This window comes from Vidua chalybeata, chromosome 2 (genome assembly GCF_026979565.1).
Source record: "Vidua chalybeata isolate OUT-0048 chromosome 2, bVidCha1 merged haplotype, whole genome shotgun sequence".
NCBI lineage: Eukaryota > Metazoa > Chordata > Aves > Passeriformes > Viduidae > Vidua > Vidua chalybeata.
This window is the reverse complement of record NC_071531.1, coordinates 39,531,687-39,554,373: the sequence shown is the minus strand read 5'-3', so window position 1 is coordinate 39,554,373 and position 22,687 is coordinate 39,531,687. Positions and strand designations below refer to the sequence as shown.

General features: G+C 41.0%; 1 protein-coding gene across 1 annotated transcript in view; it reads right to left on the bottom strand.

Annotated features, from left to right (window-relative positions):
• The window catches only part of STK24 (serine/threonine kinase 24), a 51,530-nt gene extending 42,188 nt beyond the window's left edge, over nt 1–9,342 (bottom strand). The window contains exon 1 of the mRNA XM_053936080.1: nt 9,008–9,342. Coding sequence (XP_053792055.1) covers nt 9,008–9,049 — 42 coding nt within the window. The 5' untranslated portion in view covers nt 9,050–9,342. The remainder of the gene's footprint in view (nt 1–9,007) is intronic.
• Nucleotides 9,343–22,687: the final 13,345 nt, after the last annotated feature.

The window sequence follows — 22,687 nt, the reverse complement described above, 5'->3', positions numbered from 1 at the left end:
TACTAATAGTAAAATAATGGGAACTGATAAAAGAACCGTCATGTAATGGAGCACATCAAATATTGGTAGAAACCACAGATTAGAACATCAGCATCTGCTGCAAATGAGTAAAGCTAATCACCTTGATAAAGAACTAGATCTCTACCACTATAACATTTTTTTTCAAAGCTTGTCACAGAATACATACTGCGACAAATCAAAAACAAGTTATGGAACATTCAGATTGAATGATTCCAGAACTTTCAATTTCCATAGACACGTGAATTACTTTGCTTTTTATTTCAAATAGTTTTCCACACTTCTGAACATAAACTGCAACCATCTTGTCTCACTATCCAGCTTGTTCAGCCATGCAGAACAAAGTCCTTTTCACCATAAGCAAAGCTACCATTCATCCAATAATTTGAGTAATCTCTCTGTACTTGTTCCACATTGGATTCATTACTTTTGACCTTAATCAGCCAGAAAAACATACTCCATTTCCAACTAACTCTTCTTAGTACCTAACAACACTGTTGCCTACTTCTACAGAATAAAAATAGTCTGATACATTCTCAGATCCTATTTGTTCTATTTGGTCTCATGGCTCAAACTCAGCTGCAGCCAAGTAAACCAAACCACCTCTTCCTAATGCTCTGCATTTCCAACTAATGAGCTCCCAGATTTTTGCAAAGGCTCTTTGTAATTCTCATACTTAAAATAAGCTGCACTTTATGCTGTTTTGTTCAGTAATTCCAATCCCCAGGGTTGCACAGTTCTTCAGCACTGCCTCTAACATATAACAGGTGCCTTTAAATTTTGTCTTTTTCAGGCATTGCCTTTTTCTATGCAAAGGTCACTTTTCAGTCAGCAACTATCAAGAACAGCCCTGGAGAAACCAGCAGTATCACCCACTCTGACACCACCTCTGCATACCCTCTTCACAGTTAGGATTACACACATCTTGTATTATATTTATTTTTATGAATCTCCAATTCTCATCCACACTAACTGTCCCTTAAAGATCAATAGAAAATGTTACTGTAATTCAAACTGGGTAGATCCAATTTTATCCATAACCATTCTGAGAGAAGATACAGCTTTGAGTCTTTTTCAACACCTCACTCCAGTTCTTATTTCTAACCTCTTTTTAAGAAGAGTCATTCTAGTTATTGTAGAAGGCATTAAAAATATTTATCTTTAATTTAGAAGAATTTAAAGCATCTCCATAATTCAAATTCTTAAACATAACTGTGCAACTGATTGTACTTGCAGATCTGTTATTTCTCTATGCAGCTCATTTGAAATAGACAATCATCTTTTAACATTTCATTTTGTACACTTTTCATTTCACCAAATCAGTTTCCAATTTTTCAGTCCAATTCTCATTCCCTATCAAGACTGAGCCCAAAATATGATAGTCTGAAGGTTCAAAAATTTCTGGAGATATTTTAGATTGGAAAAGAGAAGCCTGGGGAGCTGCAAATCTTACTGAGTGTGAAAGGAGTAAGGAACACAAGGAGTAAGGATGGAAAGGAGTAAGGAACACAAGGCCAGACTCTTCTCTGTGGTGTCCAGCAGAAGGAGAAGATGCAATGGCCAGAAATTGAGTTATAGGAAACTTCATCTAAACTTCCAAAAATAAAAGACGAAAAAAAAAAAAAAAAAAAAAACAACAAAACAAAAAAAAAAAACAAAAAACAAAACAACAAACCACCAAAAGAGAACAACCACAAAGCTAAAAACCCAGCCTTTCTTACTATAAGGATAATCCTGCATTAGATTAGGGCTGCCCAGGCAGACTTTTTGTCTCTGGTCAGACCAGAGAAAAAGAAATCTGTCAGGGAAGTTCACACAGGAAATTTTCCCATGTACCCTGAGAAGTTTGAGCCTAAAGCAAATCAAAGTGACCAGCAGGCATTTGTCATTCTCCTTCACACAGCTCCCCATTTCAAGAAGGCACTGCAGAGGTTTCCCTAGATCACTACTTGCAATCTTTCAAAAACCATGTAACGTCTCTTCACCTCAACACAGACCAATATTAGGGAGCTCCCCTTTTTACTTTGATTCCCACAAAGCTAGCAGCACAGGGGCCAGCAGTAGATACATAAATTTGGGTAAATTCAAATCAGCCCTCCCACAAACTTGGGCTACCAAAGCAGGGGACAGGGATTAAACAAACCCATGACCAAAAAAAAAGCAACCACCAAGACCCCAGAACACCCATATAAGATGTCTCTGCATCAGAGAAAAAACTACCTCCAGGAACAAGAAGCCTCAAAGTTTGCTACCCAGCATTCCAGCTTTCTCAGAAGCTCACAAGTTCTTGTTTTCAGCAATATATATATCCCATATATGAATAACTGAAACAACACACAGAATTATTTCCTGCAGTTGGTGTGAAATTGAAATATAAAAGAGGCAGTAAACAGATGATGAATTGTTTGGTTCAATGTACATTCAATGAGCAGCCAATTAACACAAAAAGACAAAATATAATCAAGTATTTGGATTTATAGCCTGGGACTTTTATCTAAACAATTAAAAAAAAAAGAGACATTTTTAGAAGCCTTAAAACTAGAACCAAATTTGAACCATCTCTCAGTCTTATTTATCAATAATAAAGTAAAATGAGACAAACTACCATAGCCATCTTATAATGAACAGCAACAACTGATTTTTATTTTATTTTAAGAAGACTAACGTGCAAAACATTGAATGAGAGGTACAAAGACTAGAATGAAAGCATTTATCTGTAATGACTAGGTGTAGAACTAAGAGCCAGCTCTTTCACTGAGAATTTGTCAATTATAAAAAAGTAAAATTGTTTTCTTTTTTTTCTTCATACATATTCCATATATCTCACTTTCCATCTCCAATACTATAATTATTCAATTCAGACACATGCTACCATAAGGAAATTGCTTTTTCCTGGGACAAATACAATATGCCAAAAATACGGAGAATTAGCAATAGTAATACTTTTAACTATTGAGAAAAAGGAACAACTGCCATAAATTCTGCTGTGAAACTTCAATGGGTTGAAACAGGGGAGAGAGGAAGTAAAAAATAAAGCTGTAAACCTTGCATCTCAAACACTGAAGGTAAAAATATTTAGCATGAATCACTATGGCCTACTAAGTCAAATATGGCCTATGGTCATATTTGTTACATAGTTAACTCTCTTGTTCTGATTTCTACCTAGATTGAAACTGCACATTTCCAGCAGGAATAAGAAAGTTGCCTAAAGTTAGCCTATCATAAAAGTATTCCTCAGCCCTTGTATAACTCTCTTTCCACTTAATTTTCAATGAAGGTGCACTTTATCAGTAACACAAATATGCAAAGCATGCCTCTAGATTTCTAATTAACCAATACCGTTTTCTGGGTGCAATGTGTCCTACACAAATCAGTCTGAAATTTTCTGATATTTTTCACTCAGAAAACTGCTTAGTGTACAACCCTAAGAGTTTAATACCAAAATTAATAGCTACCTAACTGTAGCCTGCTTCCAGAAAAGAATATTTAATTGCAATTTTTTTCTGGGTTTCTGAAGTTTCTCAGGTTTTAGTGCAACATCACAAAAAACTCTCATAACCCATACCTGACTTCCTCCCTTCTATCGATTACACTTCTAAACTGTAAATTACTGCAGTTAAAAATCCCTCCATGCCTTGGGTGCGTAGTGAAAACAACACACAAGTATCAGCAGTATGGACAGTATGGCAGCGAAACACAAGATGTATTTTAGACACCAAGAGAAAGACAGGTAAGGAAAAATGTCCCAAAACCAGCTTTAGAATAATGTCTCTCACTTGCTTACACTTGCTAAAAAGTTAAAACTTCCTTGACGAAAATCACTCTTAATTAGCTAAGCTACTGATAAAAAGAAAAAGAAAATAGTAGCTCTTTAGGGAAAACCCCATCTTTATGATAAACGGCTGAATAAAGAATGCTAGTAGAGGCAATTAGAAAGTTATGTTGCATTAATACTGCTTGAAAAAAATAAGGAAAATAGAGAATTTTAGGTTCTACAGCAATCCCATAATTTGAGGGGAGGCTCTTTTTGCACCCATTATATCTGACAGAAAACCCAGATGGCTGTCTCAAGAAGCTGCCAAGCAGAGCAACTAAGAATACAATAAATTCTCCTGATTCAAGCCTCACTTTTTATCAAGTTACACTGCAGAAAGGCTCTTAGTTCTATACTAATATACAACCAGCACAGTCTGACGTTTGTGTATACATGCACATGGAAAATTATCCAGATCAACAAAGAGTTTACAAGTAAAACCAATTTTGATTATAAAGCTGCATCCACACAAATTATTACTTTTGGGCACACAGAACACCACTAAATTAAACAGTACTCCACAAAAAGTGTATCATCACAAAAGCAATAACCAGATCAAAATCAATCACAGTCATAGGATACCAGGTTGGAAGGAATCTCAAGGAAAAGCTGATCCAACCTTTCCCATCAAAAGCACAGTCTAGGCAAGGTAGCCCAACACCCTGTCCACGCAAGACTTAAAATTCTGAGTCCAGTGTTGGGGAATCCACCATTTCCTCAAGAAGATTTTTCCAACGGATGACTGTCCGCATCGTGAAGAATTTTCCTTTTGTGTCCAATCAGAATCCTCCCCAGGTGCAATTTGTAGCTCTTATCCCTCATCTTTCCATGTGATTCCTAGTAAAACGGGAGTCTCCATCTTCTCTTCAGACACCTTTTAAATACTGGAACATGGTGATAAGGTCTCCATCCCGGGCTGTCCTTTCTCAAGGCTAAACACATCCAGCTCACTCAGCCCTCCCATGTGAAAGGCTTCCCAGTCCTCCAGTTATCTTTGTGGCCCTTCTCTCAACCCCCTCCAGCTGTTCACATTGGTTTTTGTATAGACGAGACCAAATTATTATAGGATGGATGCAGTATTTTTTATTACTATTAATTTATATTATATGCCTTGTTGACTTTGTCCATTGGTATTTTGTGCATCCTCTATTCCCCTTCCCACTCCACTCACAAGAAAGGGAGTACGAGAAGAATTTAAGCAAATTTTGAAAATGCAGCCAAGAGACATTTTCTACTTCAGAAACACAAAAGATGCCACTATGTAAAGCTGACATCAGAGCTTTGTAAACCACTCATAACACAAGGCCCGGTATTTAAATGTGTCTGCTACATCAGTAGCCTTTTGTCTCTCCGGGGAACAAAGATGCCAGCTGGCTAAGAGGGTACCTTACACACACAAGAAACTTGCCACAACACAGGGCCAGTCTGACTGGTCTGTGAGGACACCTGAAAGACACAGTCACCATAAGCTGCATCTATTTACCTATTCTGGAATTCCACACAATGGAAATAGGTTTTCCTGACTCTCAAACAACTCCATTATATCTATTACATAGCACTGAAATAGCCTTTGACTACAGAGTGAGAAGATGCCCACTTCTTTTTCACCAATTAAAACTGTTGTGTCCTGGCACCCAAGGGCTGATCTTGTAATATGTCACAGAACAATGACAACTGTATTTAGGATATTTTAAAATAATTCGTCAAGATCATAATGGTCCAAGGATCTGTCCACTATTTAAGTGCTGTAAGTTACTTCAAAGTATTTGTCAAACTGTAACACGAACAGTAACAGTGAGCACAAACTCTCAAAAAAAAAAAAATCAAAGTGAGGAAAGCTAATCTCCACAGAAGCTGCAAAAGGAAAGCAGGAGAAGCTAAGTGGCCTTTCCACAGTGCCTTTGATTTAGCAACACAATGTTTTGCAATTACCAAATACAGAGCTCACACAGGAAGTAGTTAAAACAGTTTATTGTAAAAGGAGAATGAGTTACAATAAGGAAGACAGTAATACCTATAGTGTGTAACTACAAAAGAACAGCCATGCTGGATCAGAACAAGGATCCTCTAGGCCAGGACACTTTTCCTACAACAGTCAAAAGTTAACATCTTGGGAACAGTGCAAAAATAGACAAGTAAACAGCAGCATTTCCCAAAACACTCTTCCAAGGTCTGGCAAACTGACACTTCAGATGATTTCTGAGTTCAAAATGGTGCCTTTATACTTAAAAATCTTTTCTGTTCATTTCTCAAGTTCCCACTTAAATTTAGTTAAACTTCTGGCATTCAACACAGCATGAATGTCAACACTTATTTACATTTTGCATTAAGAACCTGTAGCTCTTGTACTGAAAATACAATGAAGAATGAATAAAAATAACTTACTGCATAAACACTGTTATTGTTACAAAAACAGCTGAAAAGGGAGGAAGATAAAAAGGGGGTTTATCACACAGAAGAGACTTGTCTTAAAGACGATGGAATTTTAAAAGCACCACAGGAATTTATTATTATAAATTTATAAACACAGTACTTGATTTAAAATACAGCTTCCAGAAGCTCCAGAAGCTTACCACAGCCTTGAAATGCAGGCCAGTCTGAAAATCAAGGTCATATACACTAACTCCGAGCCAGTCTTGCAGGAATCTCACACGTTTACAGGCAAACACACACTCTCCTCAGGCCACTTCCATAAGGCATGAAGAAGGAAGACAGCACATCCTCAGTTCAGTCATGACACAGCTTCACCCTGCACACTCAAACTCATATCTACACAGACAGTTTCCCTCCTGTTGTTAAAACAACGACAGCAAAACTTTGAGTCCAAACTTAAACTGCACAGACAGAAATTTAGGTCAAAACCCAACTCCGTTTTTATTCAGGTTACAACATGCCCATTGTGCAGCAGACAGCAAATCTCAGGTTTTTGACAACCTTCCAGCACCATCCTACATTTCCTCCACAGTTTCTCATTCCTTTGCCTCACTGTCTACCCACTCACTTTTTATGCATCACTCTTCAAACATCAATCAGACATCTTGCTTAGGGAGAAATATATTAATCCTTCATTCCCCTGCTCTACTGACACTACCATGCTCAGGCCAAACAGCATTAATAAAAGTGATGTCCCTCCTAGTGATTTTTTGGGGTCAAGAAGTTACCCTGCTCACACACAAGCACAATGGCTGCTCTCTTGTGTGAGTACAGCAAAGAATGTTGGAGAAAGCTGCATAACTGTCACTGACACTGCTTCCACCGTTTGTGGCAGAAGCTGGTAGGTGAGGAGGAGGGATCACACTACAGAAAAAGAAGAGATAGTCCCGTGATTCAGGCAATTTAATTATAACCCAGAGAACTAAGCTATATTCCTCTCTTCTACACAATGAAAAAGTCCCAAATCTTTTTCTTAGCTAAGCAGATGTCACACATGGTATGTACTTTACTCTTTGAACATTTATTTGGAAGTGAAATCAAAGAGAATTGTGTACTGAAAACAGACCACTATAAAACTGCTACATATTCTGACAGAATGGAAATGGATACAGACATCTTGAACTGGGCAGAGAAAATTAGTGAGCAGCATTCACATTGCTCACAGAATTTATGCCTCTACCTATCGGCAGATCTCTCGTTTGGTGTTCTGGCGGTTTTCTTTAGACTGTGAAAGTTCACACGTAAGCAATTCAAATAGTAATAGAATAAAAATCATGAGAAAAATAACACCATTTGAATAAAATTATTTGAAGCACTATTTGAAGCAATTATGTGGACTAACAAGAACCCTGAAGAACCAAATAATAAATCAAGTCAATAAAAAGCACAGGTCCTCGGATCATGCAGTGACATACGTCATCAGTATGTGCACACTGATGGAATAATCTTCGCTCTCTCACTTCCAAGCAACTACAAATCTGATTTTTAAATGCTAAAGTGTTATAGGTTCTGTCTCAAAGTAGGCAGTTGTCGTAGTTCTAATATGTCTCAAGGGAATTTTTAAAAAGCCCAAACAATATCCATAATCAATCAAGAAACCTTCATTTCTCTGTCTCTGGCAACCAGCAAACTGCTTATATTTGGAAGGTGAACTTGAACTCTCAACAGCAGGACCTACACAGTAATAGATTAATTAGCTCAGAGAGTGGGCCTACATAGGCTACAGGGCATCCAGTACTGTGTATGAGCACATAATTCATGCTATGCCTAAGCATGGAACATTTTCAATTCAAATCCTCAGATTTTGGAAAGAAAAGAGATTCATGACTTAGAATCCTGACTCACAATAAAACAAACCATGGTAAATCCATATTTAACCAAGTGATGCACAAATACTTTTAATCCAGGAGAGAAATTTAAGAGAAACTCTTACATGTCATTAATAATTTGATCCTTTGGAGCTAAGGGCAAGAAAGTTTCTAATCAGATGTGGGGAATATTAGTATAACAACACACAGCTACCACTGACCTTAATGTTTTCCTGGCAGCAGTCTCCATTTAAACCAAGAAAAACGAGGTGGGGGGAAGCTCAGACTAAGCCAGCTCAGCCAGCAAAAAACCACACTAGTTATTTCAAATACATAGTTAAGACACAGAACGAGCAAATTCCACCGTATAACAACCAGCAGCTGACCAACTCTCGGAATCAAACACAGGAGCCAAACACGATCCCCGAGTACCCACCTCAGAGCAGCACCACAGACATGGGCACTGCAGCATGCGCTGAAGGTCAACATTTCCAGGCCCTGCTTGTACGGACTGGCTTTACGTATGCTTCCCCTACACACCTCAAACTAACGGGGCCGAAAATCGCCCACTGAGCCGCGGCTGGCTTCAGGAATTAAAACACCGAGGAGAACTCCCGGCCGGGGAGGGGGCCACACGCCACGCTCCGCTCCGCACGCCTGCAGCGACAGAGCGGCTGCCGAGGACGGATGGAGGGAGGCAGAGGCAGGCAGGGATCCACCAGGCGGAGGGACCTCACTGGGCACCACGCCAAGCGCTGACAGCACGTTTCGTCTCCATCCCGCTCCTCTGCCCCCAGCCCAGCCCCGCGGCCGAGCCAGGGCCAAGAGGCGCTTTCTCCCCTCGCCCTGTCCCCCCGGCCGCAGGAATCCTCCCCTTTACACCCAGCCCGGCCCGAGGTGCGTGTCCGTGCCTGCCCTTGGGGCAGCTGCTCACCTGCATCCCCGGCAGCCCCGCCTGCACGGGGGAGTGAGCCATGGCGGCGGCGGCGAGGGAGGCTGGGAGGCAGCCGGCTCTCCTCAGGCGGCTCCAGGGCACAGAGCTGAGCTCATCTCCACGCTCTCTCACACACAGCACCGCCGTCCTACTCCTCCTCCTCTTCCTCCTGGCCCTTCCCCCGGGCGAGCAGCGCCTGTGCGCCGGCGGTGGAAAAGGGGCCGTCCCAAGCCCGGGCTCTCCAGGCCCCCGTCACGGATGCAAAGGCGGCAGTGGCTTCCTCATCCCTCCTCCTGTTCTTCCTCCTCCTCCTCCGGGCCGTGCCGGCGACACGATGACAAACCTGAGGCGGGAGGAGGAGGCGAAGGAGGAGGGGGCGGAGCGGCAGCGGCGGCCCCGCCTGCCCTGCGCGGTACCTGCCCGCCCGCCGCCATGGGCGCGGCAGGAGCCCCGCGGGCCGGGGCCGGTGCCGCTGCCACGGCTGGGGAGCGCACCGCAACGCCGGTGCTCCGCCGAAGGCTGCGGTGCCAGGAAGCGCTTGGCTTCCTGTCAGAAGCCGCAACCCAAAATGCCAGTCGTGCTTCTCCTGTAGATCCTAAGCGGGAGCAGAGTGGGTCAGCACTGAGGTCTCTCCCGCACGGGAGTTCTGCGTACATGCAAATCCTTTGGGAGCTCGGAATGTTCTATTCTTCATTAAAACTGAAATTTAACAGCTCAGTCGCACAGCTTCCCATGTGCCATGGAATGTCCTAAGATTCTCTCCTTTTTCCGCCCCGGCATAAAAACCTAGGAAGTTTGATGAGTGTTAGAAGTTTTTGAAACCTGTCAGCCGCTGGGGCTGGGATCCATAGGACAGCGAGGCTCGCTGTCTTTTCAAGTGATTTTGTTAAATGATGTGAGCATCCACTGCAGCATAAGTTGCTTTTCATTTGATAATTCACTAGAGTTTGTACAAATCTCTTAACTGCAGGAAACATCTGAAAATAGAAAATGGTCTTATTGAAAAGTGCTTGGAACTTCCACTCAAGTTTCTCCTATAGTTATTATATTCTTTGTTGTCTTATGTAGGCTGAGTTAATGCTCAATCTGGTTTTCCTGAAACTTGGAGTTACATAAATGTTGCTAAGATGTCTACGTCAAAGTATTATTCAAATAAACTTAGCCAACAGCCTTATGCAGGCAAATAAGTGTGCCCACACACAACAACATTGGTGTTTTACCTGAGAAAATAAACTAAATATACCAGCCCTTGAGTACAGTGAAACAAGAAAGGATAATGGCTAGAAACGGAAAATTGAAATATTGAAATTCTTCTTCCAGTTGTTCATGAAGGAGTTGAAATTTTCCTTAATGCTGGGATAGAGTTGAGGTTCTGCAGGGTTTGGCTTCAGGAAATATGAATAAGTTTCTATTGTTTACAGGTATGTAATTTTCAGAGAAATGTAAAGTCTTTTCATTTGTGTTCTTCCTCAATCAAAAATCAAATAACAGTCACAAGAATCAGTATCAAAACTATTTAGGTTGTTTTCTAAAGCATTTTTGCAATGTTCTTTAAAAACAGAAAAAAAAAGGTACAAGATCTCCATGGTTGATCCACTGTTTGCAGTAAGTTTTTCTAACTTGCTAGGGAGAAAGTCAGTGGGCTACAAGTGAACCTTTTTCATTGTCTCATGAATATCATTGAGATTCTGCTACATCACATAATATTAAAAATCCTCATTGAGAAAATGTCAATTTTACTATTGTTTATGCTGTTTTATTTTGGGGCCTTTTTTCTATATAGTCATTACGGATTTTATCTGCTGCTTTACCTTTTCTGCAGTTGCACATTCAGTGTGGAGTCAAAATAAAAAAGGTACACAACTTTTCTCTTTTGTATTATGAAAGGTTGTTATAGGTTATATAAGGTTATAACAACTGTTATTTTCTGTCCATGAGTATATTCTTTGGGACTTAATTAATTTTCACAATTAATTAATTAATCACAATTGGTGGATTCTCTAGCTCAAGGCACATAAGGACCAAAAAGTTCTCATGCTGCTCTGAAGTGACTTCCACCATGTGAGCTCCTGGCCTGGGGCCACTGTGGGGTCTTTCTGTTGTTTGTGTACCATCGGATTTATTTCATCTCAAGGTTTTGAAGTTCTGCATTATATGTTCAACAAGATTCTGTGCCTGAAAAATTATTGTTTGGGCTGTGGAATAAACTCTGTGGGCAGATTTACTTGTCAAATGCAGGAAAACAAAGGAGCAGATTCAAAACTCTTCAGTCACAAACCCAGATACTAGTCCAAGTTAAGTTCTAATGAAGTCAGAACAATGCATGAGAAGGTCTAATATCTTGTCAGCTTCTAAATTTTATACTGTATCTCATGTTCTGATACACTTCGTATTTCTCCCAGGACTTGTAGAAATTTTTAAATAATAGTTTTGAATGTAATTTTAAAATAATGAATGTGTTTGCTGTTCATTTTGTAAATGCTAGTCTTTCTGTCTAAATTTCAACTCCATCTCATAGAGTAAATAACAGAAGCCTTCCAAATTTGCCTCTCCTTTTCTCAACCTTTTGTGGGTTTTTTTACTATTTTCTGAGAAAAAAAATGTGTATTATAGTCCAAAGAAAGGCTAGTCTTGCAGAAATCTTTATTAAATAGAATGATTACATGTTAAGCTAGCCAACCATCCCAATACAATGACTGAGACTTCAGAAATAAACACTTCTTATCATTAAGACAGTTCTCTGGTGTATCTTTTTGAAGCCAGATGTTCCAAGCATTCAAAAATTCAATTTATTTTACAAATCAATTTCTCAATAGCTGGTTTGCTTTCAATTTAACATGATACTTTGCATATGCATATTTTCTGCCTTGCTGGTTATGTTTAAGTCATAAATTATAACATTTCAGTCTCTAACAGTAAGATAAGAGTTACAAAAGAAAAATATTATTACATAATTGTAAAGGCTGTGACTGTGAACTTCTGCTTATAACTACCTGTGAAGAAAAAATGTTTTCCTTACTGACAAACACCAAAACTTCTCCAATGAACAATGTAAGGTAATCGGTGTTTTCTAAGATGAAAGGTGCACCAGGTACCCAGCTCTTTTTAAATTTATAATAATAAAAGTGTGACTCTTGCCTGTATCACACAATGCACAGCAACTTTAACAAGGCCCTTCACAAATGGACATTTAAGAATTTAAGTGTTCCTGGGGCAAGAGGGGAAGTCCTCACATGTGTCTCTAACTGAGGATAGAGAGGAAAGAAAAAGACAAAAACCTTTCACAGTGGGGGGTGTTACCAGTTGGCTATCGCAGGACCAATATGGGACCCATCTTGCTCAGCATATCCATGAATGAGCTAGGAAAGAGACTCATGAAAATTGACAGTCTCATATTGCCAATCATCATGAGGGAGAAACTAAAACAAAGCCCAAGGAGTTGAAGAAAAATCTCAGAGTGAGTGACTGCTGAGTGACATGCCAGCAGATGGGGGTTCAGCATTGAAAATGTGCTCCTTCAGCAGAGTAGAAGAATGTCAGAATGTGAGTGCTGTAAATATCCTCAATGTGGCTCTACAGAAAAGCATCTTTCTGAGAAAACTTTATAAATATGAGATATCTAAATCAGTGAATTAAACTCCAAAGGTATAAGTTATGTTCATTTCTGCACACTGAGTCATTGTGACTATGGCTTCTCTTTTCAGATCAATGTCCAGTCCTTTCAGCTTTCCTTTCTGGGACATCTGCTCAAACAGCAACTTACTCTCCCAGGAATGAGCCAAGGAACCACACAAGGGTAGGATGCAATTTTATTAAAAAAAAAAAAAATGTTTAGTGATAAAAAGCACATTTCCTTGTAAATAATAAAAAATATCCCTGTGTTGTCCAGGACTGATATTTTCCCTGCCTTTGGGAGTATATGCTCCACAAGGTTAGTTTCTAGTGTACTTCCAAACTATGCAGCAATTATACACCTACAAATCATTGGGGTTTTCTCAGTTTCCACCAAAATTTTAAAATTTCAGTTTTCAATTTCCGTGGGAAAGGGTGTCTCTTCTACAAATTTTGTGATGGAGCCTTTCTTCCTCTCAAGATGCCATGAGTAACCCTGCAGCTGTGGATTTCTTCCAGCAGAGGAAGCTTGTGTAGTTTCAAAAGCACACAGCTTGCCTTCCACAGCTACATTTGGCTGTGCATTTATGTTTTGGTTCAACAAGCCGCTTGTCAGAAAAAGGTTTTGTCAATTACAGAAGTAGAGCTGGAAATCCAAACAATGGCATTCTACTTTAAGTCTTGTGAATGCTGAAGGGGAAAAATTTGGTTATTAAATTATGTTCCCCAAAGAAAAAGCCTTTTTTTCCCTATGCTTGTATAAAACATGCCATTTTGTATATATTTCCCTTCCTGCAGTGATGTTCTTCTTATCATTCATAGAAAACGGCAGGTTTTTGAGATTCATAATAGAAGAAAATTCACTTTCTTGTAGTACTGAGGACCATAATGGATAAGCCAGAATGAGGCAGGAAATGGAAGAAACTTCTTGAGTGTTATATGCTGTTCATTAACAATGACCAGAATATAAGTGCCTGAAAGTATTTTCTTATTCCAGGCAGACAATTAAAATTAGATGGGGACCTAGAGCTCATTAAGAAACATGAGATTGATTTTACTGTCCTATGCCTCTGCCCCTGAAGAGCATCATTGCATTTTATCTTGCTTTTTATAAGCCTTTCTCTTAGCCCCTTGTCACACAAAGCAAACATATGCAAATGGAAGAAAACATAACATTCTCTATCTTCTTCTCACATTTCACATTTTATAATGGAGACATCAGTTCTTATCTCAGGTTAATGTCTGTGTAGACAGCAGACTAGCAAACTCTCTGGACTAAATGGATCCATTAAGGGTGACCTTTAATGGTTTTAAACTAAAATAGAGTCAATTTAGATTAGATAGAAGGAAGAATTTTTTTACAAGGAGGTTGATAAAACACTGGAACAGGTTGCCCAAAGAGGTGGTGGATGCCACATCCCTGTAAATACTAAAGGTCTGATTGAACTGGGCTTTGAGCGCCCTGGTCTACTAGATGTTCCTGTCCCCAACAGGGGGGTTGAACTAGATGACTTTTAAAGGTCCCTTCCAGCCCAAACTATTCTGTGATTCTGTGACCCTGTAATCATGCTGAGATATGCACCTTAGACAGTCCATGTCATCACAGATGTGAAATGTTTGCTTGCAGGCTACAATTGTCCCAGCAGAAAAAGTCGCACTGTATCTCATTGATAACTGATAAGTAGCAGTCTTAAAACTGCTAAAACTGACGGCATTGCTTCACTATTTTAATTCAAGGATTATCTCATTTTTTACTCTTCATTAATTTCATTATATACCAGCCATTACCTGTAAAATCTTGTGTTGACAGAAGTGTATTGTATCCATCTGTTGAATAAACATGGATTCCTGCAAGTACCGATTGTCACTCTGGGGTGTAGTTACCAAATGAAAATCATTATGATGTGATGAGTTTTTCAGTGTACAGCTTTGTGCTGTGTTTAATCCAACTTAACTGCAGTCTACTGCCAAAGTGCTGATCCCACTCTTCCTTTCTCCCAGCCCTGGCTCCAGTCCTTGCATTAGCAATCACATGCCTGCTTGGTGATCTGGATCAGTTCACTGATCCCACGGGAAATGCATCCACATCCTGCTGGATTAGTCTCCTGTGGCAGCAGTCTCTGGGTGTCACCCAGTAGGGACACCATGTGGAGGGAGAGAGAGAGGGAGGTCAACATCTCCCATTCTCTGCTAGCCCACAGTTAGCTCAGATGAGCTAGGAGGTGAAACTCCATCCAGAATGTCCTCTATGGAGTGGGATGGTGGCTCCAGCTCTGTCATACCACAAAAGCCACCTTCTCAGCTTGCAGGAATGAATGCTCCTGCCTGTGGTTTAAGCCCAGAGGTGTGTATTCATAGCAGTCAGTCTTCACAGAGAATGTACAGAAAGAAACAGTAGAGGGATGACTTTGCTGACAGTAAACCTCTTTGCTAGGCAGAGACCCTCAGCATGCAGTCTTCGTGGCCCAAAATTTAACATCCAAAAAGGAAAAGCCAGAAATCAGATACCCTCTAAAAAAAGTGAGCTTGTTATTTTGGGAAGGTTTCTATTAGGCCATGAGCTGTTTTCTAGCACTTGAACCTGCCATCATTCCCACTAGGTATGTGTGGAGGACAGCTACAGCTTGTAACTGTGCCCACAAAAATTCAGCTCCTGTGTGCGTACCTTCCTACTCTGCCCATCATTCCCTTTCCATTTAGCCTTCTAAAAGTAATTACCCAGTAAGTTCCTGTTGTACTCACAATGCTCTGACACAATCCAGCTATCTTCCACCTCCTCCTTCAGACGTCCTTTCATTCACAAAAATCAGCTGCAACCTCCCACTTGCCCCAGAGCTTTGGCAAGATCCCAGAGCCTTGCACTCTCATGGCCTCTCAGTTGCCAGCTCAGTTTTCCTCCTATCTTTTTCATGAGAGCAGGCTTCCTGGGGATTTTGGACTGTGTATATCTCTTCTGCCAGCTGAGGCAGTGGGTACCTGATGCTTTTATTGCAAACAAGAGCAGATCTTGCTGTTCTACATCAGCACTACTGTTCTTCCCTGCACAGAAGCAAATTTACAGAGTGAGCTATAGTAGGCTTCTATTTACATTTCAGTGGAGTAGCAGAGCTGCACAGTCTTCCCATCCCACTGTCTCCTGACAGCAGAGGGATTTGCCTCAGCATCACAGCTGCAGAAGGCCACAAATCTACATTTTTTCTGTATAAGCTTAAGTGGGAAAAACACATATAAGCCCTTGAAACTACTACCAAGAATTACCATTGTCTAGATGGTATACAGACTTACTTGGGTTAAAGGCAAATTTCTACACTCAGTGTGCAGAACTCACCTTGACAGTCTGTTCTTCCTGGATGAGGTTCTAGTTTCTTATCTGAATACTGCAATTTTATCAGATATTTACTCTCAGTTCTGCTTATTCCGCTTATTCTGCATCTTGGACCTGGAATATATCCTGCCCCAAAGTGCATCTTTTTCCCAAACTCTCCATGATGCCTTGCCTCTCCATAACCTTCCCTATTATTCTCTTGAGAAACTCTTCAGTACCAACTCACAGGTACTGTGGATCCAGTTTTATAGATCATTATATATGTATGTATATACACATATGCATAGATATATATATATCTATATAATCAGCTATATATATGTAAGGTGATGTGGTTCTGTGCAGTAATATCGTACTGATATCAGCGCAAAGATTCTCATCAGCTTCACTGGACTCTTGATTTCTGATGTTTGTAGGTAGTACAAAAGCTTTTCAGCCCATGGCTTGTCTTTCTTTTTACCTGCATATAGGTTGACACTATTGTTACTGACTTATTTCCATGTGCAGTTTTCTCAAAGAATGTAATACATCCCTATCCTTACAGTTACTTGTATTTATGAAAGTAAAATAAAGATTTCTAACCTGTTCCTCACTATAGCTCAAGGTTTTAACATGTGTCTTCACATGATTCTTCCAGCAGAAACACAAGATCACGTAGTTCTAATGTTCTGACTGTTAACCAAAGAAGCACTTTCAAAAGATGCGTCCCTATGATCTTTATACACATGAAGTGTTTAAATTTAATGACTTGAGTGTTCAACCAACTTCTGTAGAGATTTTTAAAGCATCTCAGTTCAGCTTTAAGATTATATTCCAGGCTTCCCAAGAAGTCCATGTGAGGATGAGAGTGCAGCATCATTAGTGTGTTTAACTGCTCGAAGGCTGTCCTTTCCAACAACCACGTCTTTCTTCAACACTGACATAATTTCATGTTGATTTAGTCTGATCTGGAAACCACACCTCTCCCCTACAGAGATCCTAAGCTGAAGTTTCCTCTGCTTTCCATGGGGCAGACACAGTGAAGGACAGAGCAGGAAGGAGCAGCCCCAAAAGTCCTTGCAGACAGGTCCTTGGCCCCAGTCTGAAGATCTGGTTAGAAGTGCCTGAGGAGCTGCCGTACAGCAGACTTTCCTAACTCCTCCCATCCCAAACCTTTGTGACTGTGCATCTCAAACACCCACATCAGCCCTTCCCAAATTATTTCAAGTATGTGATGCTTGGGTAATATAAATCTCCTCTGAGCAGTCCTGCCTCCTAAAGCTTTCCCATCCAAGTCACAATTCATTGCAAATCCCTTCTGCTTTGAACAACCTCCCCAGGACCTGAGGGTCCATCCAGGGGCTGATCACAATTCTCTCAACCCTTACAGCAGCAGCAGCCATAGCCCCACAGGCTATGGATGCTCCTTGTTGCCCTCTCAAGGAGTATACCTAAAGTTCTTTTCTTAGCATGTCCTAGTTTAACTCTAAAGTTTGCAGGCTAGCTCTAAAACCTGCACCTCTATACACACTTGACAAGATGCCAGGATGAAAAGTGCAGTGCTTAGGAGATGTCTAAAACCAAATATTATTCAGGAATGAGCTGCTCTTCCAACAAACTCCCTTAATGGTCAATGTCTAGCTGGCATGGCCTCACCAAGAGCCATCTTGGAGAGCTGGGGCGCCTATCAAATGCAGTGATTATGGCTTTCTTGTTAAAGACAGGGTGGGCTAAGTAGTTGTACAACAGATTAATAGTCTGGGAAGCCATCCAGGAGGCAGAAATCTGAAATCAATGCATACTCAGTCTGTCAGAACCAAATGCAGCCCAAATTTGTATCCACTTAATGCTGAAGTGTCTACACATCCTTTTGTTTAACATGGTGCTGTTTTTTCTGGGGATTAGTCTGCTGTGCCCACAGAAGGCAATTTTGCTTTGTCTGACTGACATTTTGCTCAGTTACAAAAAAAACCCCTAAACTTGCTTATGTTTTTGTTTCTTAGGACAGAGTTTCATGCCTGGGGTTTGAGTCCTGCAGTTAAATTGAAATAAGCACGAAATGAAGCTGTAGCCAGTGATTTTATCATCTTTTAGGGTAGGAGTGTTGGGTGCTGCAGCACAATCAGCTTTATTCTTGTTCTTTACTATTCTTCAATATCAAAGTCTCTTTTTAATAATACCACGTGCTATTTTGGCAATTTTCATAAGTTTTTAAAAGTTTATAAGAGAGGCAATTTCTACCAATGCTACCAGAGACTCTTGCTAAAATCCACTCAAATATTTTTATTTTTCTAAACATACAGCAGCCTTATGGTCTTCAAAAGCGATACTGATCTATGTGTCTCATATGACACAATAGTGATCTAGGTATTTTCATAGGGTAATCTGAAGCTTGTAATACCTGCGAGCAAAGAGTAACAGTTTGAGAACCAGTGCTGTGACAGTGCCTCAATATTTTGTGCTTAGTCCTTGGATAATTTTTATTCATTATTTTAATGAATAATGAATTCATTATTAAGTTAATGATGTAGGGGGGTTTTCTGGGCGTGCCTCCAGTCCCTTCCCTGCCACTGTAGAGTATTTTTCTGCCACCTGGTGGTGGAAAATGAGGTGCTGGGAAGGGACACCGGGCTACCTTTAGGGAAGCTTTGCCTGAGCAAGGGGCCTAGAACTGGCAAAGAAAGAAAGGTTAAATAAAGGTAGTAAAGTGTAGTGTATTTTATATTTACCAATATTACCTAGAGTCTGTAGTCACGGACTGGCGTTTCACAGCAAGAAACCCAATCCGGAAAAAGCAAATAAATCCTTCCTGTTAAACAAGCTGTCTCATGGCAGATGGGAAATGGCTCTGGGCTTCTCTAATTCCTCCTGGTCCTGCCAAGCTCCTTGATCTGGAAATAGGTGGCACAGAACAGTATCTTGGGTCTGCCCCCTACAACAGGGGTGGCAGCAAGTCAGGGAGGGAGCTGAGTTCATCGCCTGTGTGCTGTGGGTGCTGGAGCAGCCATCTACCCTGAGGCTCTAGTGGAGAAATCATGAGTCACACTTGCAATGAATGCATGAAATAAACACCTAAACCCAAAAACCAGCCAACCAAAAGATGCCAAACCCCAGCCCAGGTTTCTGTAACTCAGTCAGGAATGTGTTTGTGAGTGACTACAGCCTGATCCAAAACAGGGGGAGGAGATGGTCTGTGGCAGTAACACCTTGCTCTGCTACAACAGAGAATATAGTGACCATTAGTCTCATATTCCTGCTCCCTGAAAGACAGAATGGGCAGATGTAGAGAATCTGGAGGTTCTCTCTTCCCACCTTTCCCAATTTCCATGCTCAGTTTCTTAAACAAAATCTCCCCTTCCAGTTTCAGCACTCAGCCAGGCCCTGCCACCCTGGGACATCCACAGCTCTAACTTGAGTATGCTTGTATAGCAGTGTTCTACTCCTAGCCTCCCATGTTTGGGATCAGATTTCAGTAAAAATGCATTCAATATCATTCATTCACTTAGGTGGTCAGAGAACTGGCCTCAGGCACTCTGTTGAACTAAAGTCGCAGCCTGAAGGAGCAGAAAAAATTGAATTAACCTTTACTTGAAATATTTTTTTGTACAATAAGACCTTTAGGAAATAGAACTCCCACCTAAGTAGAAAACATTTCCAATTTTCACTACCAAGGAAGGATGGTATGTCTCTGGGAGCATTGATTATTTATTTATTTATTTTAAGTTTGCAAGACTTAAATAAAATATTTTTTCCTAGCTGGGAAAGGATTTAGAATTTTTTTAAAAGTCATTTATGGGCTAAGATGGAAAGAAGCTCAGACAGGAACATACATTGCAGTCCTCTGAATCTCACAGGATCCAGAGGATAAACACAATTTCACATGAGCAGACAGTTGAAATTTCATCTTAATCTCATGAGAGTTTTATTTGCAACTTACAGCAGCAACAGGTCAAATGAGGGATTGCAACAGCAGTTTCAGAACCAGTGCTGTGACAGTGCCTCAATATTTTGTGCTTAGTCCTTTGATAATTTCTATTAATTATTTTATTTAGTTATGCATCTTCCACAGTTTCGAATTTAACTCCCCTCACCCCCAAAATACAGCAATAGTGTTACAGAGACAGAACCACTTTCACTGCAGATATTCTTATGAGTGTTTCAGAAGGTTTTATGACCATTTTGGCATTGAAGGGAAAACCAGCTCGTCCCAATACATCTGCCAGCAAAGGCAAACCTGATTAGTATCTGCAATAATTAGGAAGCAGTTGCTGGCTAGCCAATGTGACACGCATCTGCAAGAAAGGTCAGAAGGATTCCAGCAGCCTGTCAGCCTGACCTCAGTGCTTAAGGAAGGTTATGGAACAGATTATCTTGAGTGTGATCACACAGCACGTGCAGGGGATCAGGCCCAGTCAGCAGAGGTTCAGGAAAGGCAGGTCCTGCTTGACCAACCTGCTTTCCTTCTATGACAAGGTGATCCACCCAGTGGATGAGGAAAAGGCAGAGGGTGTTGTTTACCTAGAATTCAGTAAAGCCTCTGTACCTGTTCTCCTGCAGAATTCTGCTGGAAAAGCTGGGAGCCCACGGCTTGGACAGGTGCACCCTTTGCAGGGTAAAAAACTGTCAGGAGTGGTAGTGGATGGAGTTACATCCAGCATACAGGGAACAGTCCTGTTTAATATCTTTATTGATGACCTGGACAAGGGGATCAAATCCTTCCTCAGTCAGTTTGCAGAGGACACCAAGCTGAATGGGAGTCTTGATCTGCTGTAGAGTAGGAAGGCTCTGCAGAGGCATATGGATAGCAGAGATCCATGAGCAGTGGCCAGTGGTATGAGGTTCAAAAAGACCAAATGCCAGGTCCTGCCTTGGGGTTACAACCACCTGTAGCGCTACAGGCTGGGGGGGGGGGCAAGTAGCTGGAAAACTTCCTAGCAGAAAAGTACCTCAGGGTGCTGGTCAACAGCCAGCTGAACATGAGCCTGCAGTGAGCCTGAGTGGCCAAGAAGACCAGTGGCATCCTGGCTTGTTGCTTATTGCATCAGCAATAGTGTGGCCAGCAGGACCAAAGCAGTGATTGCCCTCCTGTATCAGCACTGGGAAGGCCACAGCTCAAGTCCTGTGCTTAGTTTTGGGTCCCACATTACAGGAAGGACATTGAGGTGATGGGGCGAGTCCAGAGAAAGGCAATGGAACTGGGGAAGGATTTGGAGCACAAATCGTGTGAGGAGCAGCTGAGGGGGCTGGGGGTGTTTAGCCTGGAGAAAAGGAGGCTCAAGGGAGACCTGGTCCCTCTCCACAACTGCCTGAAAGGAGAATGTAGCCAGGTGGGGATCAGTCTGTTCTCCCAGGCAAAGGATGAGAGGAAAAGACCTCAAGTTGTGCCAGGGGAGGTTGAGACTGGATGTGAGGAGAAATTTCCTCACTGAAAGAGTGGTTAAGCATTAGAATGGGTGCCCTCTCACCAGGGAGGTGATGGAGTCACCATCCCTGGAAGCATTCAAAAAATGGTTGAATGTGGCACTTCACAATATGGTTCAGTGGGCAGGAGGGTGTTAGATCTAAGGTTGGACTTGATGATCTTGCAGGTCTTTCCAACCTTGATGATTCTGTCATTTATGTAAACGCACAGGTACTCTCTGAAAAGCACAGGTCCTGTTTTGATTATCTTCCTGTACTTTCTCTCCCTCCTATACAGTCAGAGCAGCTGTTAAACTCCCTGGGATGTGGACTAAAGCCCACCTCTGGGGTTAAGGTGGTTTATGCAGAGCTTAAGGTGGGTTTATGCAAAGCCCACCTCTGGGGTTAAGGTGGTTTATGCCATCCTGAGCCTAATCCTAGACTCAGGATTAGGAAAGAGCGTGGGAAAGGGATAACATTTAACAGCCACATTAGAGAACCCACTGAATTACAGCTCTCATGTTACCCTTGTGCTGTGCTAAATGACACAAAATCCTGTCCTGCAGTGGTGTCTGTAGGAAGAACAGCATTGATTGAATTGGAGGGAAATGGGACATCTTTGATTTTTCTGAACCTCCTCCTGGTGGAGATGGATGATTTTACTTGTTACAGCCCCTTTACTAATTTGTCTCCCTTTCACATTTTAAGGTAAGACCCAATTGTTTTATTACCATGATGGTCAGTGAATGTTCTGCTAAAATACTACGTCAAGTTGTGAAAGAAAGAGGCAAAAGCAAGTTGTAGAGTATGTATAGGTGGCTTGCAATTGCTACCAGGAAATTTTAAGAAACCAAACAACTTTGTATAGACATTTGCCTGTAACTATGGATAAGTTTTTCCAAAGATTATGCTGCTAATAAGCCAATTTTTAAGAACAGCAAATGGCAGAGGATGGATTCATGTAGTTCAGAGAATATAACATTGAACTATTTTAAGTCAAGTGTCATTAGGCTGAGCTAAGGGGGAATCTGGGAAAAAACATAAAAGCTTTACAGTATATTTGTAATATTATTAAGCAGACAGACATACGCATTCCTGTATCTACCTGGCCATGCATGAGTGCAGATTGAATTGCTAGAGCAGGGTGTCATAATTCACTACTCTTGCATATTGTTACTTTAGAATGACCAATTGTTAATTTTATTCATTTCAGGCTGTCTTCTCTGTAACAGAAAATTATATGCAAAAGCAGTTAAGTCTGATAATCTAGACAGCAGCATGCTAAACTAAACACTGTCATACATTTAGATGTTAACTGTACTTCTTAAATGCTTACAACTAAGGAACTGAAAACACTCAATTTC